Source organism: Pecten maximus, chromosome 1 (genome assembly GCF_902652985.1).
Source record: "Pecten maximus chromosome 1, xPecMax1.1, whole genome shotgun sequence".
Taxonomy (NCBI): Eukaryota; Metazoa; Mollusca; class Bivalvia; order Pectinida; family Pectinidae; genus Pecten; species Pecten maximus.
Window position 1 is genome coordinate 51,167,903 of NC_047015.1, and position 20,399 is coordinate 51,188,301.

Genomic DNA, 20,399 nt, shown 5'->3' on the forward strand with positions numbered 1-20,399 from the left:
ATCACTTGTACATAGAAATCACTTGACAGAAAGAATATTTATCTATACTTATTATCACAGAGATCACCCGCCATGAAAGATCACCTGTAACAATTGATTACCAGTATGAGGACAATTGTCTCGAGATATCACCTGTACAGAGAGGTCACCTGTAACAATTAATGATGAGGACAGTTCTCTCCAGAGATCACCTGTACAGGGAGGTCACCTGTAACAATTAATTATGAGGACAATTGTTTCGAGAGATCACCTGTAACAATTAATTATGATCCAGGACAATTGTCTTGAGAGATCACCTGTACAGGGAGGTCACCTGTAACAATTAATTATGATCGAGGACAATTGTCTAGAGAGATCACCTGTACAGAGAGGTCACCTGTAACAATTAATTATGAGGACAATTGTCTTCAGAGATCACCTGTACAGGGAGGTCACCTGTGACAATTAATTATGAGGACAATTGTCTTGAGAGATCACCTGAGCAGGGCCAATACAGGTGAAGAAATAACCAATCAACAATCCTTCATAGTGAGATCACCTGGGCCGAGACACCATGCACTGATGCTATTGAGGAATAGAGACACCACTTGGCATCAGAACCTGCTGGTATCAGGGAATCAAAGACCTGTTTATATATTGATACTGAACTTGTGATGTAGAATTTTCCGAATTTTCCGAAATTTTTCATATTGACCAATTGATATATAAGTTTTTTCTCCTTCCTGGTTAATGATATTTCAAGATCTAGGTCACTTTCAATTCAGATTATATGATGAACTTTTTAACTCAATTTTTATTCTCCATTCATTTTGTTTTGCCCGGAAAAATAATCTAGCTAACATATAATTCTAATTGTAAATACAGCAACTTTTTTAAAATTTCTTGCATCTTGTTACTATGGTTACAATATTTTTTTTATTTATAAGGAAAGCATAATAGACAAGAATGAGTACTTTTACCACATTTTTTTATTCTTCTTTTAAATGTAGTGGCACCCTGTGTAATAAATGACAGAACAGTCTATTACATTTTTACATATAATAATAAATAACAAAATATCAAATACCCAACTTATACCAGACACTAACGAAAGCACTGTAACATCACAGACAGCAATATAATGCGAACTAGGACTAAAGTCTTTTTCATCAAAAATTTCTAATTTAAATATCTGAACAAGAAGACTAGAGTTACCTCCTTTCCATTCCTTGAATTTCATGAACGGCAGAATTATCTCCCTTTGATTCATTGATTGTAAGACTTTTTCATGTGCCATAGTGTTGTTGAGTATACAACCAAAGTGTTTACATGTTGACCAAACAGTAAACATACAAAATATCTAATTATCTGGCCAACAAAAATTATTGTAATTCACTGCAAAATACGACTTATCAAAATCCAATGCATTAAGTTGATTGATATACAGGTTAACTAAATCCCCTTTCTTAGAAAGTACCGTATTCAGCCCTAATAAGCAGTCCTCCTATATTTTTTATGGACTTTTTTGTAAAATTGCACCACTTCTATAGCCAAATGTAGTGTGTAAATGTCAGTGAAATTTGTTTAAAACTAAAAGAGTTTCATATTCTTTAGTTTTAAGCAATCGCCCATTGCAGTCATCAATTACTTGGACTAATTTTCAACAATTTTCGAGCTGTCAAGTAACATAATATTGCCATTAATATTGTTTTGAAATTATTTTATTAGCCTAAGTAATAAGCGTCCCTCTTTATAACAATTTTCTTAAGTGCCCTGGGTGATTTTTACAGTGAATACAGACAGTAATGCATATATATGGACCATGGACTGGGAATTTAAATGTTAACTTAATTAATTTTTCAATAATTGCGAAACAAGTTAAATCAATTTATATTAATCATGCTTGCTGACCCCAATGGAAGCATGTTACATTAGAGGTCTTACTGTGGGAGGAAACCGGAATACCCGGGAAAACACACATGGTCGGGCAGGTGACCCCATATCTTTTTACATCCGATTGGGGACGAACCCTGGCCACCTAGGTGAAAGACAAGTGTGTTACCACTGTGCCACCCAACAACCCTGTGGGAATTTCTACCAGGCTCTAGAGAATCTGATGTAACTTGTAATCTAATTCTCTAATCTTCTTTGTTTATGTTAAAAAAGTTCAAGAAATGTTACCATTATATTTTTCTATTTTTCCTGAACATAGAATTAGTAGCGAGTTGGCTCCATCTCAGAAACAGGGAGTGATCAAACAAAACATGTATTCAGAGAGGCACAGAAAAAAATGTCTGGCCTCATTAAAGTACATAGATAAATAATCCTCCAGGACAACTGATAAAATATTTTTCCCGACTTCCAGATCACAATTATAATCTTATCACATCTACATGGTAGTATCACAGGGACTTGGCACAACTTCCAACCCATAGTCCATATACACTGTATGTATTAATACATGTAATATATTTTACGAGCCATGGGTTGCTAATTAGTCCCTGTGGGTAGTATACTGACATCACACTTAAAACATGGAAGTAGAAACCAGTGAATCGTCTACATGATCTGAACATAAATCGACAAATATTTACACAAATCTACTACATGACACAGAAACTATCTGGTAAAATTCTGTACATATCTGTTATAAAGTAAGGTAATATTTCATATAAGAAATCTACACATTATTAATATAACAATTCAATATATACTCAGAGATAAATATTACATACGTCTCTCTGATACAAAACAAAATATCACACAACTAAAAAGCCAGAACGCTTCTGACAATACCTATTTGCAAATAAAATCTTATAAGTGGAATGAAAAGCTTGTTTGTCCCTTTATCTTTCACTACACTGACTTATAACAATACAGAACAGCCAATTATAGTTTTGTTTTCATTTTACAAAAATATTAGCAAATTATTTTTTGTACTAAAATATTTCAACACAAATGATCATGAAATATTTGTGAAATAGTAAGTTATTTTTTTCACCACAGGAACAACATTTTTCACAAAATTGTTTATAATTCTTTGGTCCCTAACATTACAACAGTTTATGGTATACTCTCTATAAAATTTTAAATAAGCTTTCACGGGGTATATTTAACTAATGTAACGGCACCTCAATGACCTTTTTACATGGTTCATACAGACATTTTTAAGACTACATGTAATAGTTAAATTAATACCAATTCATGAATCTGCATAAAATATTTCAAATATGGCAACATTGTGTATTAACCAAAAGTCAGAATAGTAAAAGATGGACCCACACGGTAGATCTACTACCATAAAAATACACACAAAACAGTGTTTATCGTCAATCAGACGCTACAAACACCAACAAAACAGAATAAAAATCACAAAAACATTTGGCAGCATAATTAACACAACATTCAAATATGCTGTAATTCTATGAAAAATAGAAAAATAAATAAATAATCCCTCTTGTACCTATTATTTTGTTTTTTCTTTAATAAAATAGTTCCAAGAAAAAATATCATATAAAAAATGTACATGTGTTTGTTTTTAAATGACTGTTTCTTTTTTATTGGTTTTAAAACCCACCAGTACTTTTGATCACTGAACCTATTAGCCCAAGTTTCCTCTGACCCCATCACCACCCAAGTTTCCTCTGACCCCAACACCAGACATTAGACATTTTGACAGACAGACATCTGATGTTAGATTAAGAGGAAACTCAGACTATGAATCGATAAAACAAAGTTATTAAGGTCCCAGAACTCAATGTTTTGGTATATGCACAAATAAACAAAAAAAAACACTTTTAATTTGTTTGTAGTTACTGATGCAGTTTCTGACTCATTGATAATAAAGAATATAAAATAATTTTCTTTATCCAATTTTTAACTAACCTGTTATAGTTAAAGGGATTTGATCTAAAGCTTTAGAATGATTATAAAGTAGGATAGAGTTATTTTAATACCAGTCTTTGAATTTGTTAATTCTCTTCTATAACATAATTGGGAAAAATCATATAAAATTTCTAAACTCCTTACATTAAAGTCTACAACATGTTACTGTATAAATATGGCAAAAAATCGCATTAAAAGTTTAACAGAAAAATATTTTTTCTCTGCTAGACATGCTGCGACACCCAATCATAGCCCAATAATGGATTCGCCAATGATTGTTCTTAAATTTTGTATTATCAAAAAAATTTGTTACCTCGATATGTTGGTCATACAGGTTGTATATGTAATTGATGACAATACAATACAATTCTAAAATCCTTATGAAACATTTTCATGCAATTTTGAACCTAGAAAAGTTTCTTCTTGTCTACCGCCTGACTTCTGATGTTGTTTCAGAGCAATATCTGGTGCTTGGCAAGAAGAAACTTGGGTCATGAACAATTGTTGTAAATCTTGATTAAATATGGAACAATTCCAAAACAACATTTAGCCAAAAGCATGTGACAAGTATTTTCTTCTTTTTCTTTTTTTTTGTTGTTGAAAGTACTGATGAATCTTATGAATGAAATTAACTACAGGTCATGAGAATAAAAAATTTCAAAATCTGTCTTCAGGGGAGTGTGCATTGAAATTTTTTTTTAACAATGGCATCACTATTAGAATAGATTTCAGATCAGACTGGTTAAAGTTGTATGATCAGGAGAACAGGATCAAGAAAAACAAAATAACATTATCTTTGACCTTTTGTCTTGGAAATCAAGGCCATGTAGCAGAGACAAAATACATTCTATATCCTAATCTCAAAACGTCAATTTTACATATGTACCTGGCAAAGTTCACCACATGAATAATTTTCAATATCTAATAGGGTAAAAGATATTCCTAAACTTCTTAGAATTTGCCATTAACATTGCCCTTGATTTCTCATTTAAAATCAGCCATAATTAAACATAAGCCATCATTATATTTATGACCTTGAGAAGGTCATATGTCCTCAAGGTCATATGTCGTTTTTGCACAAACCCACTCTCTACTTAACAATGCAATGTCACTCATATATCTCATTACATTTTCACTCTACTTAACCATACAATGTCACTCATAAATCTTTCATTTCATTTTCATTCTTTTACCCAGACCCACATACCGTACTTAAAAAAATTAACAAGACAAAAGAACAAGGTTACCCCTATAATACTCTAAATCTTGTCAATCAAAACTCACAATTACAAATTCCTTGTGAAACGTGAAGAAATGTCAACAAGAGTATTTAAGAATTATGAGAACTGGAGTCATCCACCAAATAATTGTTCAAGGTGAAATGAGTTACCTCCCTTATGCTTGGTCCTGTATGTTTTAGCCAACCACAACATCTTGACCAATTCTTGATCAAGACATGGAATTAAACCTTAAATCTATGTCAGCACATTGGTATGTAAGAGATCATTAAACCATATTTCCTTTGCTAGGAGAAAACCTATTTCTGTACATCTGCATTTTTAGTGAAAACAATTTGACTGATTTAAACATGTACATGTATAATGTACATGTATACGTCATGAAGAAATATGGAATCAAGCTAGCTATCTATGGCTTTCCGATAAGACCTCTACCACTAGGCTGAAGGAAAACTTAACCAGTCTCATCTTTCACTCTCCATACAACAGCTTAACATTTATATCTGCACTATTTCTTATAGCACATATGACTGCACAGAAATATACCGATGTGACACACCATGGTTTCTTGATGTGAATTGTGTGTCAATTAAATCCACCTTGAGTGAGGCTTTTTTTCTGAGGGCTTACTTCCAAAAGATGCTTGTATCCATTTGTACAACTAGGTGACTAGATTCTCAAAGATAGGCTCAACATATTCATAACAAAATATGAATCATTTCGACCATGTCAGTATAATTGCACCATTCTCAAATTCACACAAGATTAGCCACTGTGAAGTTAGTACTTGTCTCTGATAGCAGTGCTAGCTAATATATATATTGCTACCAAATTAACACAGGATTGGTCAAAATATAAAATGTCTGTTTATATATGTCTGATATAGCAGTGACATCATCAGTATACATTCACAGAAGATTGGTCTAAGACAATAGTTATACCCAGATATAACTAGATCCATTCTAACACTGAAAAGGTTTTTACAACAATAGTCTGTTATAACAAAGGTCTATTATATCTGTTATAACAAAGGTCTATTACATCTGTTATAACAAAGGTCTATTACATCCGTTATAACAAAGGTCTATTACATCCGTTATAACAAAGGTCTTTTACATCCGTTATAACAAAGGTCTATTACATCCGTTATAACAAAGGTTTATTACATCCGTTATAACAAAGGTCTATAACACGGCCTATGTTGACTGTTATAACATTGGTCTATCTATCACAGACACACCTGCGTAACTACGTCCTGTCATCATGTTTGAATTTAACAGTGTCCAGGTGTTAGTCTTTGGGTCGTAACATTCCACAGATCCTAGATTTGACGTCCCGTCGTCACCGCCAACAACAAAAAGAAATCCTCCATTTGCCACCACACCTGCACAAAGAAACATTCATTGAAGTATATTTACACTTGTATGGCAATAGCACCATATCAAATGCCTAGAAAGAAGTGTCATTTACAGGACTGTAAATGCCATTCATAGCATGATTGTTTTAACATCATAACCACAGCGATGGCGACAGTGGAAGTGTCATGGTCTTTTAATCCGAAGAATTACACTGTCAGTAGTGAATTACTGGTTTCACTTGAAATCAAATAAGATTATACATCAGACAGAAAAAAGTGTATGGAATATTAATTACGATGTATATACAATGTATTATAAAGTATTGAAGTGTATAGTTGTGACATTTTAGTCATTGTAAATCAAAGAGATATGCATACAAGCCTCACATGGTGTTGGGTTGCAATATCAGTTTTCCAGCATAGCTTTGTGATTTATTACTGTTATGAAGCAAGACAGTTCAATGTTGAAATATTAATCTAGTTTATCTAAAATCTTCAAAATAAGCATATGATATGAAGATTTTCAAGATTATTGAAAGAATATTAGAAAATAATTTTTTTTGAAAAATATGAAAAACATAGACCTTACATAAAACTGAAACTACATACATATTGCTGTTGTTCATGTTTAAAGCTCTCCTACGAAAACAGAACTCAAACAAAGGGAAGTAATCCTATACTGTAACAGTGATGATATTTTTACCTGCGTTTCGCCTACACAGATGCATGTCCGCCACCTGTGTCCATGCGCTTGTTTCTGAGTTGAACATCTCCACACTTTTCCTGACAAGTGGTCCATCATGTCCACCCACAGCATACAACAGGCCATCTACCACACCCACACCTGGGGGTCAAAGGTCAAATGTGTTAAGACTCTAAAGGTAAATTCTATAATTCCAAATGACAGTAATATTGAATATATTATGGCTAAAAAGATGTACAATATATCAGATGTCTGCAATTATCATACTATTATAATAAAAGTATATTTATTCAAAGGTCAAACAATGACATTCAACTAAGGGTGTAAATATGAAACCATCAATTTAGATGTTTAATACAGTAGAAACATTCAAATCCCCATGAAAATCCAATGATTCACTTAAGGTAATTCCTTGCATTATGCATTAATTTTCATTATCAATAGAATTTTTCTCCCTGAAATATCATTTCTTTCAGTTTTTAAGCAAACACAGTTCTATTCTCTCTCTGAAATATCATTTCTTTCAGTTTTTAAGCAAACACAGTTCTATTCTCTCTCTGTTAATTCCAGTAATTGTTGTAATCTGAAATGATTGGCGGTACCTGCTCCACTCCGATGACAAGACATCTCCACAACTGTTGTCCAGGTATCCAGCTGTGGATTGTAACATTCCACAGACGACAAACATTGCCGGGATGCCCCATCATATCCTCCAACAGCAAAAAGATGTCCTAAAAATAACAAAATGTTCCATGGAGATGATCAGATCAACTGTTAAAGCCTCAAAATTGAAATAGAGTTAATTTTAACACTAGAAATTAATGAACTTAAATACTAGAAATTAATTAATTTTAATTCTAGAAATTAGTGTAAATGAACAAATGGTATAAAATCTTATCAATTGAAAATTTAGCATCAGAGAAACTTTCTACTCAGTCTGAGCTGCCTTAAGGTGAAAGACATATTTACTAGATTTGTCATTTCTTACATAAGGACTGATGCTGTCTCAAGGACAATACCTTACAGATCCAGATTATGAAAGTGACATCAGAAAAAAATCCAGTATACCTAATTGTATCATAAGTAAACAGCAGGGTTTGCTACCATTTTGCCATATGTTCTGTTGAAATGAGTAGCAGTTATAATCAAATTCAGTCAAAAATACTTTGACTTTTGAAAAAAAACATAGGACACAAACCCTACATAATATATGTATCAAGGCCAGAGTTTTTGTCATTCAAAGAGGTATTCTTGTATAAATTAAACAATGTGTATATCAGATGTTGCCCAGAAAACAGATTTCCAGACATACTGACAAATGGAGTGGAAACCTATACAGGCCCTTTAGTAGTAATAGAGGGGTGGAGGGAGATACAGATTATCCTGGGTATCAGTAAGATTGTGTATTATAATCAACATCACTCACCTCCTGGGTATCAGTAAGATTGTTTATTATAATCAACATCACTCACCTCCTAGGACTCCGACTCCTACACTGCTACGCCTGGTACTCATGTTAGCTATGGTCCGCCATTCTTGTGTCCTCACATCAAAGCATTCAGCAGTATCTAGTCCTGAAATTTAGTAGGAATACAAATCATACTGAGAACTGAAACAATACCAAACATCAGCAGTATCTAGTCCTGGAATTTAGTGAGAATACAAATCATACAGAGAACTGAAACAATACCAAACAACAATACCAAACATCAGCAGTATCTAGTCCTGGAAATTAGTAGGAATACAAATCATACAGAGAACTGAAACAATACCAAACAAAATCAATAATTTCCCCTGTAATAATAAAGTCTTGATAGCTTGAATAGTCCCTGGAGCTAATTCTGGCATAATTAAGTTCATTCTCTCACACCCAGAATCACATACTGTAAAAATGGTTATTTTTGCGTTGGGTTAATTTCGCTATTTCGATAAGTAAACCATACATGTTGGGGTAATTTTCGCGATCAATCCTATTATCCACCTTTGTTTGTAGTTCAAGATTATGCAAATTGATATCAAAATAATACGTGTGGGGAAATTTTTGTGATCAAAAGGACTCTGTGTAATTAGCGTAAATTTTCCCCTCACTTAAATTTCCACTGTTTACAGTACCATTTTAGGGTATTGTGTACAGATGTCAGATCTCAAGCATTTCCATGTTAAGAACCAGAGATTATAAATCCCCAAGAGCTGGAAAACCTGAGTGTTAATCATTACCATAACTGTTGTAATCTGTTAGGACCTAACTTGTTTCCATGTTATGTCTCCAGGGATAAAGCAGAATCCCAGATCTTATTCTGATAGCATAAATTATGTTTATTTGTCATTTTTGTGTTTTGACCCCAGAACTATAAAATCTACGTGGTGCGGTCTGACCCTAAGCATGGTCAAAGGTCAGAGCGGATAGCATGATTATGTTGATCTCTTCATGGCCAGTTACTAGGTACATGTATATGATTATATGATGAGCTTGTGCCTCCATTTGTAACAATTTTGAATCTGCAATTTCCTATGGATGTTTCCAGTAAAATTCAGTGAAATTCTTTCAGCAATTCGAGAGAGGAAGCTTTAAGTAGTCATTAAATAGTTTTGGCAAACATTCAGTCCTTTAGACCAGGTGGACTTACAAGATAGAAACTTCATGACATTGCTTTAGTTTTTTTTCTTGTAATATTTGTAAAATTTGTAAAATTACTAGTACATGTAGTTGCAAGTGCAATAATTTATGATCCAATGAATATTTACGTTGTCAAAGAAACAAATGCAACATTTATCTGGTAATAATCCAAGGAGGATTTGGTTTGTTTTTGTTTAACATCCTATTAACAGCCAGGGTCATTTAAGGACATGCCAGGTTTTGGAGGTGGAGGAAAGCCGGAGTACCCGGAGAAAAACCACTGGCCTATGGTCAGTACCTGGCAACTGCCCCACGTAGGTTTCGAACTCGCAACCCAGTGGTGGAGGTCTAGTGATAAAGTGTCGGTACACCTTAACCACTCGGCCACCGCTGCCCCTTCCAAGGAGGACAACACACAAACAGTGACTATAGGTAGAAAGTGAGCTTAGTTCAGGACAATGAGTTTTTACTTATTTGCAATAAACATGGGTAACTTATAACAAGACACAAACTCATTGCACTGCTGACTAAAAACAGTAGAGGTACAACTTGGTACCCTGCTCTTTATGTCCCAATTCTCCGTATTACCTGAAGATCCATCAAACCCTCCAACAGCGTAGATAACATTGTTAAGGACAGCCACACCCAGTGTGCTGCGCCGTGCCTCCATACTGGGACAGGATGTCCACAGGTCCTTGATTGGGTCGTACATGTCCACTGTCCGAACTCGCAATGATCCGTTAAATCCGCCTACTGCATACACCATACCGCTGACAACTGCCACACCTGAAATTAGCAGAGAAAGTCAGAGAAGTAACATTCGTACTATTACCCAGGATGCCATGCAGACTAGAAAATGTCTGTAGGACACGAATGCTACTGCTCCTTTCCAACAGTGTGTCCCCTACAGAAGGGGCCCAATGTGACCTTTGACCCTTTAATTTTGACAAATGATCACCAGAAAGTGACCAGACTTGATGTTATGATACTACGGTGTAACTGTAAATCAAATATTTGTATACAGAGAGATTCTCTAGATGTCATTGATTATGAATGACAAAGGACGAAACATGACAGGATAGGATGTGATGGACTCCCTCCGTAAAATGGCAAGGTATGAAAATAAATTGGTCAGAATTGGGAATGGTTTCTTTAACCAGACTGGGGGACCCCTATTCCCCAATCAAGACCTTCTTTCCTTTATATCTAGGCCCCAATTTCATCAATTTTCCTAAACTTATTAAGGAAATTCCTTAACTTAAAATAGGGGCTACAATTCCACTAGCCTGACACCCGGGCAAGTGGTTTTTAGGTCAGGGCGAGTTGCTCCATGAAAAAAATAGCTACTAGCCCTTGGGCTAGAGGACAATTTTTAGAATTGTCGCCCCTGTTAAAATCATCCATAGTAGGCCATAATATTGTATCTAAAGAAAAAGTTAAGGGACTTTCCTTAAATTCAACTTTTCCTATAATTTAGTAATTTCCTTGATAAGTTAAGGAGTATTAATGAAATCAGTGCCAGGTTAGCTACACTCACCACAACGACATCTCCGTGAAGGCATCTCTGCCAATGTGCTCCATTTGCCCTCTTTGAAGTCGTACGATTCCACACTTTTGATAGCCTTTGGAGCTTGTCCCCCAATAACTAGTAGCACCTGCAACATCATAAAATGATTTGTAGCTTTACATTATCACTAAAAATCATCAACATGGTTGCACTTGGTTCACAAGTGTCAATATTGAGACGATTTAGCATTTCATCTACTGGGCTAGATTTTCAGAATGTGGTTTTATAAAGGAAAATCTCATCCACTTTCTCCAAAACCCCAAAATTCTCGTATAACATTAAGAACCTAAAAATTCCCTCGGACTATTTGACAGCTGACTATACATTTTCTTCTAATTCGGATGAGTGTCAACAAAGTTGTCAGTTGTCAACAAATAAGCCTGAATTTTCTTTTCCTGTAAGATCATCTAATTTAATTTAGCTGAAAGTGGTTCACAAATTAGCCCTCCAAAAACTTTAATACGGAGGTTGGGGCCGATTTATGGATAAATATGGTAAAAGCAAACAGATGAATCTCATCCTGTACATTAGAATACAAGTCAAGAGCTGTTGAATGGATTTAAAACAGTAAGTATAACCACTGTACCTTGGGAAGACCACGTGGGGTGCGGGGTAGCGTCCTCGGTGATTTGTACGCTGCCTTCTGCTCTGAGCGGAGGAGATGGTACTTGAGTGCCTCTATGAGGAAATCCTTACACCGGCTGCTGGTTTTGATAAGTGGCTCCTCATCCACCCGTTGTATTAAGTACTCATGAGCAACCAATGGTAACCGTACGTGTTCTAGGAGCTCGGCCAGGAAATCTTCTCTCGTGGCAGAATTATGTTGGACCCACATCATCACTGCCTCGTAAACCTATACAGAGAAAGAATGTATAATTTCATTTGATTATACTCCTCTCAGGATGTTTTTCTTACAAAGCACAGGGGATTGACTTGAGTTATCTGGGGGTCATCAGACCCAATGGATAAATATTTCACTCTGGACAAAAGGAACATGGTCAAGTTCCTGTGCTACAAAGCTATTTTGAGACACTGCAGTTAAACATTCCATTCTGGAAAATAGGAACACTTCAAGCACCTGTGCGACAAAGCTTTATCGAGACGGTGGGGTTAAATATTTGATTCTGGATAATAGGAATATGTCAAGCTCCTGTGCTACAAAGCATTTTTGAGACCCTGCAGTTAAACATTTCATTCTGGATAATAGAAACATGTCAAGCTCCTGTGCTACAAAGCTATTTTTGCTTATAGGAATTGTATTGCTACATAAGAATGAATAATGACTTAAAACCATTCATTCATATTTTGGATGAAAGTTTAATGGGTGGATTCGATTGACTGACGCATAGTGTATGTAGCACATGTATATATAATCAATTGATGTCACGCTGGACAATTTATAATATGGCTGTAAACAGTGTTTTAACTGGTTTCTGTTCTGGGTGAATTGGCAATCGATCAAAAGTACTGTAGAAAATTTAAATTAAATTCAACGTCTTCTGAAAACTCAAAAATAAAGATTGAAAGAGAGCAGCCAAAATAGCGGTGCTATCTGTAAACACAAGAAAAGCGTAAGATTTGCAGTAAGAAAATTTCCCAGTCTCAGGGCTGACAAACTTACTAAATTATACCACATTTAAAACCATGTGATACATACTTCCTACACTCCATATAATTGATATGCTAATAACCAAGACTTTGACAAGGTTACTAGAAATTATAATATTAATATATTTATAAATATTATCAATAAAGCAGATTTCTGTATGGAAAGTTTTACCTGTTCCTCTGATGTCACAGTGAGACGGTCACTTGAGATCATCTTTGCAACTTCAGAAGAGGGAAGCGACAAGAACTCATCGTGTTGCACCACATCACTGTCAAAATACACACAATTATATACCACAAGTCATTTAAGAATGCTACTGTAGTTAAGTTTGTCCTGTAATATTGTGGTTGTGGCCTTGACATGTATCTTATCCCAATTGCTCTGGATGCCATGTGACAGGTTTCTTGTATGTTGTTATTTGAGGTAGCCACCAGCTACTACATGGAGGCATTTCCTCCTAATGACCCTGGTAGTTCACATGCAAATAAACCCACCAAACAAACAATCTAATTACTTTACTTTTTATCCAGCAAACAAGCAATTAAATTACTGTACTTATAAACTCATAAAAATAGAACATTCTAGTTATCTCCCCTTCACTATGTAACTGTGTATCACAGGGACTTGGCACCAATTCCCAACACATGGTTTATATATTCAACTTACAATACATGTAATATGGACTGTAGTTTTGGAATTTGAATCAAGTTCCTGTGTACTGTACTATATACATACCTTACAGTTACAAAATGTGACTATAGTTCTACTCACACAAAATGCTGTTCTATGTAGGTTTGTGAGTACTGAAGTAAGTCCGAACAAGCGTGCAGGTCAGCAAACGCTCGAATGCCAATACAGTTACTGGGGTGAAGCTGAGACTGGAGAAACTCACAGCAGGCGTCTCTGACCTCTGTCATCTGGAGGATGTTGGCAGCAGGCAGCAACATCTGTAATATCACCAATACAAAACATATGAAAGGTGTACCACATAATCTAAAATTAGAATCAATTGATAAACTCAGCAAGACAGATCCAAATTTTGCTTAGAACCAACAATGAGCAATGCTCTACTCACTAGACAAGGTCTGGTCTCTATATGCTTATCCATTTAGGAGGAGTAGTGATACAAATATACTGTTTATTGACAGATGGATGACAGACAATGCATCATCATCATATAAGCTTTTTTGTCTTTGACCAGCAGAGCTAAAAAAGTTGAACAAGGTATACACCTGCTCTATGTGTATAATTTAAAAGTTCAGCTCAGAAAACTTATTCATACATATTATATAACAAAACAATAGGTGTATCCATTACTCATTCAGATTGCATGTTTATGATATAAACCATGGTTTCTTCTACTCAGCCTTGATTGTTGACAAGTACATGTATAATATAATTTGTTGATATATTGATAAGCTGGTATTGTTCTTCATCTGAAATGTTTGAATTGTGCTATACAAATAGAAACAAAAACTGGAGTGACTTTTTAACTGTGGGAATAGGACTTTAAGGAAGTTAAACAAACAGGTGGACAGAGGACATCAAATACAGTCATGATCAGATTGAGGAAAGACAGCAGGTTGATCGTATTAAGAAATACCTGCACATTTTCTTCTGTTACATTTACTTCCGAAGTGTACATGAAATCAATAAGGTGAACGAGCGCTGCTGGGTCTATTTCTTGTAGAGTGATGCGGTCAGACTTGGCCTCTGCCAGATCACCCGTGAACATGGCATAGAAATACTGACTACAGGACGATAAAACTACTTTATGTGCCAGAATCTCAGTCGTGTCAGCAATCAACACCACATCACAAAGGAGACATTCTCTGAAAAAATTATTGTCAGTTTAGTCACTTGATAGAAAGTTTTTCCGTTTGCAAATTTATGGCTTACTTATTCATTATCAACATAAAAACTTTAACGTAAATCATTTAAAGTACATGTACATGAATATTATTTTTTATATCCATCATTTCACAAATCAAAAAATATTGCTGCAATGATTGTGAATTATATAAATACAATTTCTAATTAATTTGTCAGGTAATCACTGTCAGACATGACCTAAAACATCAAGCATTGCTTATTAACTTAAAAAATAAAATTCATTTCAAATATACTTAGTGCTTATACTGTGGTCATACAACCAGTAACAAATTAATTTTATTCAAAGTATGTTTTTAAGATGTTTGTAGCAAAATTCAAACCTTCTCATCTGGTTCAGGACTTCAAATGCCTTCTGTGTGTGAAGAGGATGTTTATATGCTGGTCGTTCCCGTGACAACAGGTTCCTTGGCCGTACAGCTTCGATGGTCGACATGGTGACAGACAGTCGACAGCTCAAGGCAGATTCACCAGTTATTCAATCATGTCCTAAACTGAAATCTGTAATATAATTGTTATAGATTTTTTTCCAGCAATTTCTAAAGCAATTGATTATGAAGAATTTTTCATATTTCGTACAGATTTTCATACAAAATTTCTCAATTTTCAAGGAGCAGTTTTTGTGCAAACTGAGGTTGTTTTTGTCTTTAACATTATGAAAATAAGATATTGTTGAAGTTTATAGCACTCAAAAGACTGTGCTTGTAATAAATAACCAAACATCACAATTCTGGATATTTTATTGAAAATTAAAGTAAATAATGCTGATGATTAAAATCTTTACTTTTTTCATTATTTTTTTTCTTGTGAACAAAAATTCATTTTTAAGGAATCTGAAAAAGTATTTGTTTTCAGCAAGTATGAATTCCATTTTTTTTTAAGCACTTGTGAGCGAATTCCAGCACTTGTCGAAAATTTTCCTTTTAGTGCTTGGATTTACTTTTACCTAGAACGAATATTCATACCCTGCCCACACGGCTCTGGATCTGTCAGAAATTGTCCGTCTGTCGTCCAGAGCTACGTTATCGCAGCTAACTTTTACCTTACATTAATGATTTCAAACAATATGATACCGATATGTCACTTTTGCCTAGTGGACTTTGATAATCAGACAGCAAGTGTTCATCATTTGCCAGCACTAGAGTTTTTTTCGTATGTTTTTTTTCACAAAAAGGTTTTCGTGATAGCATGCATGTTTCCATTTCCACTCCCTCTGCTTTCAGCTCCAAAAGAACAATCCCTTTGGATTTTAATACTCTCCAGATTTTCAATGTTCTTGCTTACAAAGATGCATAAGCTGCCAGTCAACTATCTAAATCTGTAACGGATTCACAGGAATTGGCCTCTACATTAGCATGATAAGACAGGAGCGTTGAGATACGCTCAAGTTACGTAATAGGCCACCCCAGTAAGCATCAACAAAAAGTTGTCAACATAACCTAATAAGTACTTGGTCAGTCGGTAGTTACTTTAGTGATTTTCCAAACTATTTCCGCACCGTATGCGAATACTTACCAATTCCTATATATAACAATGATCTTGGATTCTCAATTCATTTTCAAACACCTGAAGATTTAACCCTGATTCGTCTCATTTTAACGCAAAACAGTAGAAATGTCAATGTTTTCGTTCCCTCTGACACCGGAACAGAGTGAGAAATGATAAGAGATACGCCGTTCCCGGACCAGATATCCGGACTTAGGTACCTAGAATATTTCTCGACAACAGAAATTTGATGGATTTTTTTTCTTTAACGGTGAACTTTTAAAATATTTTTATAGAAAAATTCTACAGAAAACACATAAATCTTTTCAGATTTTACAAACTGTCACACGCAAACACAACCAGGAAATTTCTTATTTCACAGTCACGTTTTTAATGCAAGTGTATACAACAGAGACCACCTATTTTCCGTATACCCGGTAATAATTAGTTATATACAGAGTACTGAGTGAAGCCAAAAGGTCTCCGAGTACAATAACAATTTTTACTATAGATAAGAGAATACATTATTTAACTTCTCACGTCTTTGTTTCTGAACGCTTTACTGGCTAGCGATATACTATAGGCAGAGGTCTCTGCTATAGGCTATACACAAATGGCTTACATGTACATACCGTACATATAAAATACATTTCCAGGTCTAGCTATTTTTTTTTTATTTTTTTTTTCATTGTTTAATGTATTTTGTGGATGTCCTTTGTTCTAAGACTTGCAATTGTCCAGAAGGGATGTTGGTTCTTAAAGTACGTGTGGCCAGGGGACATATTGTAATTTATTTTATGAAACAGACATGTATATAAACTCTTTCAACAGACACATTATACAGGCCTCTACTCTCTCTTTCTAACCACAGAAAACAGAGGAAAATCCATCTGTTATATAAGATTTATAACCAATCATCTCCCGATTCCTTAAACTTCTTGCTGTCACCTGTGACCACAGGGACTTGAGAATTTGTTACAAAAAAAAAAAAAAAAAAAATCGGTAAAAATGACACCCGGTGTTCATATATATATATACGAATATGAAAGCCAGGGGTGTCATTTTTACCGAATTTTAATCGTCTCAAAATGTGCTATACACACTAGCTAGGGATGGTCCAAATACACATTGACGGAAACATATTTTCAAGTCCCTGTGCCTGTGACAATAACCATTATACAAAATACGAAACAACAACGAAATAGAATTCTACAATTTAGCTGCTTAGTGAGGCAGCTTTTTTAATAGTTCATAAACATACTATATGTATAGCCAGAGTTGCCCTGTAGTTTTCTGTTTTAACAGCAGCAGTCCTGAATCGCTTGGTTGTGAAGAGGGAAGAGAGGGGCGGGGAAGGGCGGGCTGTGTTCATAGGTTTTTGTACACCACCGCCACCAACATGGAACATATTAGACTTATCTATGTGCGAGTTCATACAATTGTGTCTAACTGAAGTCCGGTAGTTTTTCACGCACTTCTACACGTACCTAGATTGCAGCATTGTCACGTTAAAACTTTTTTCGAAAAATGACAAAATATGTGACATAACCTGTACCTTCAATCCTATCAACTATGACAACAATTTCAAACAACTACTCCACACCGTCTGCGGGAAGATAACATAAAACCAACTGCGAGCACAACAACAGAACAATCACAGCGTCATCCGAGAGGTTGACGGGACAAAAGACTCAACATGGCAGATATCACAGCAACGACTCAGCTAGTAACACGGACTTTGACTGGTGAAAACAATGAAGGAGACGACGTGTAAGCATGGAAAGGTCTGCAAGGACTTGCGTGGATTGCGGATCCACCAAGCGAAAGCGAGGTGCCAACCTGAGGAGATACATCAGCAGCGCACAGGTATGAGACCTGATAAGACGCAGGAGGTTCCTAGCCAGGAGTCACACCACACTGCTGAGGACCTCCCGGCTGATGTGTCATCACAGCAAGACACATTTATTTAGTTATTATGGGGGAGCAAACCAACGGGCTCAAGTAGACAATGACTACACAGAGAGGGGGACGGATTAAGTGGTCTAAGATGGTTGACAGAAGCAGATGGAAACAACTGGATGAAGACGTAGAAAGTATATTAGAAGCAACGCTACAGGATGGAGTGGTGAAGAAAATCAAATCGCTGGGACAACGATTGTTTATACAGTCAGTTGTGAGAAATCTGGTGTAGAAGAAGAGGGAAGAGCAGGAGTAGTCCATCAGCCTAATAGGAGACAGGGAGTGACAAAGCTTCGGAAAAACTGAAGGTATTGAGGCGACAATACAGGGACGCAGATGAGCAAGAGAAGTTTGGATTACAGAAGCTGAGAGCCGACATTCAAATGATCAAGGAAGAGAAGGCAGGAGACAGCAAGGAAAAGGGTAGCATTTATAGCCAACCATACATGTTTACAATATCACTTTTGGGTGGAGAGAGATCTGGCAAGATGGAAGCTTCGAAAATAGAGCAGCATCTGTATGAGACACACTCTGATGGTGCTGAACGGAACAACCCCCTTGGCGAGTGTGACAGGATACCATCAGAGGAAGAGCCAACAATTCCATTAGATGAGAAAAAACCAATCTGGAAGGAAGTTGTAGAAGTGGTGAAGAAAGCAAGATCAGGATCAGCACCTGGCCTGAGTGGTACATCTTACAAAGTATACAAGATATGCACTAAACCTCTACGATGGCTCTGGAGGTTTCTGAAGGTAATTTGGGCAAAGGGGGAAATTCCAGAATGCTGGCAGACAAAAGGAATATTTGTTCCGAAAAAGAACACTGAACCAGTTCAGAACCATATCACTCTTGGATTAAAAGGAACAACCTTCTTTGCCATACTTGCCAGAAAGATGACGATATACATGACATCTAGTGAGTGCACCGATTCTATTGTGCTGTACAGAAAGGAGGGGTTCAACGGTCATTTGGTTGGACCTCGCCAGTGCATACGGTCATGTCCCCCGCAAATTGATCTTCAAAGCTCTGGAACATTATCATATCCAGGAACATATCCAAAGAATTGTGGGGAGCTATTTTAGTAACATCAGGCTCTGGTTCACAGTTCGACAGATAATATAATGCAGGCACTTGAGAAGGGCGTCATGACAGGATGCAGTTTATCTCTCATACTCTTTGTGATGGGGTTGAATTTGAACATCAGGGCGGCAGACAGGAAAACTAATGGATATAGAACTTCATCAAAAGTGCGATCACCGCCGAATAGAGTGTTTAAAGACGACTTGACTACAATATCTACCATCCATGTACAGGCACGATAGATCATATCAGCTCTAGATGAAACAGATGGATGGACAAAAATGAAGTTTAAACTAAGGGAATCTAGATGATAGAGATACCAACTACTGTGGACAATCCAATCAAGGGTTATGGTAAGCAGTTCAATACCAGCCTGCACGACATTGGGAATATCAACCAGTTACAGACCCAGGTAGAGGAGGGTTTGAGGAAGAACGACAAAACAGGGCTGCCCGGGAAATTCAAATCCTGGATTTACACTGTACGAAGTTACCACTACTACAGTTGAAGCTCTTGAGAGGAAGATCAACAAGTGTCTACGACGTTGGTTTGGAGTCCCTCCAAGTTTCACCAGTGTGGGCCTGTACAGCACAACAGCCAAACTACAACTACCCATATCATCATTGGTGGAAGAGTTTAAGGTGGCGAAGGCTAGGCTGGTGATGACTGTCAGAGACTCTAAAGATGAGAAGATCAGGAAATGCTGGAATTGTGACTCGGACAGGACGGAAGAGGTCAACAAGCAGCGCGGTACAGGAAGCAGAAATGTCGATTTAGGCACAGCGACTTTGCTGGGGCTACCTGCATTGGCAGAAGGGGCAGGGGACAACAAGTTCAAAGGTCGGGAAAAGCAGTTGGTCGGAGGAAGATGGTCTAAGACAACATCAGGAATATGGAGGAAGCGATCCGGAAGGCAAAGATGGTTGAAATTGGACCACAGGATGCATGGGCTAGATGGGAGACAACTGAAATGCATTCTACAATGGTTACAGCACGGAAAGCGGATGATTATGATAATACGCCAGCTTTG

At 36.2% G+C, this 20,399-nt stretch overlaps 1 protein-coding gene across 2 annotated transcripts; it reads right to left on the reverse strand.

Annotated features, from left to right (window-relative positions):
* Positions 1-950: 950 nt before the first annotated feature.
* On the reverse strand, positions 951-16,490 carry LOC117337303 (kelch-like protein 2). Of its 2 annotated transcripts, none has more exons than XM_033898215.1 (12): positions 16,361-16,490; positions 15,169-15,346; positions 14,559-14,787; positions 13,727-13,902; positions 13,127-13,223; positions 11,933-12,199; positions 11,317-11,434; positions 10,368-10,565; positions 8,635-8,736; positions 7,765-7,893; positions 7,163-7,303; positions 951-6,486 (listed from the first exon to the last, which is right to left on the reverse strand). In XM_033898215.1, the coding sequence occupies exons 2-12, from the start codon at positions 15,279-15,281 to the stop codon at positions 6,311-6,313; spliced, it is 1,746 nt and encodes a 581-aa protein (XP_033754106.1). In that variant the 5' UTR covers positions 15,282-15,346; positions 16,361-16,490; the 3' UTR covers positions 951-6,310. The 2 variants fall into 2 exon arrangements, with proteins under 2 accessions (XP_033754106.1, XP_033754114.1); XM_033898223.1 differs by having other exon boundaries at positions 15,169-15,339; positions 16,361-16,482.
* Positions 16,491-20,399: the final 3,909 nt, after the last annotated feature.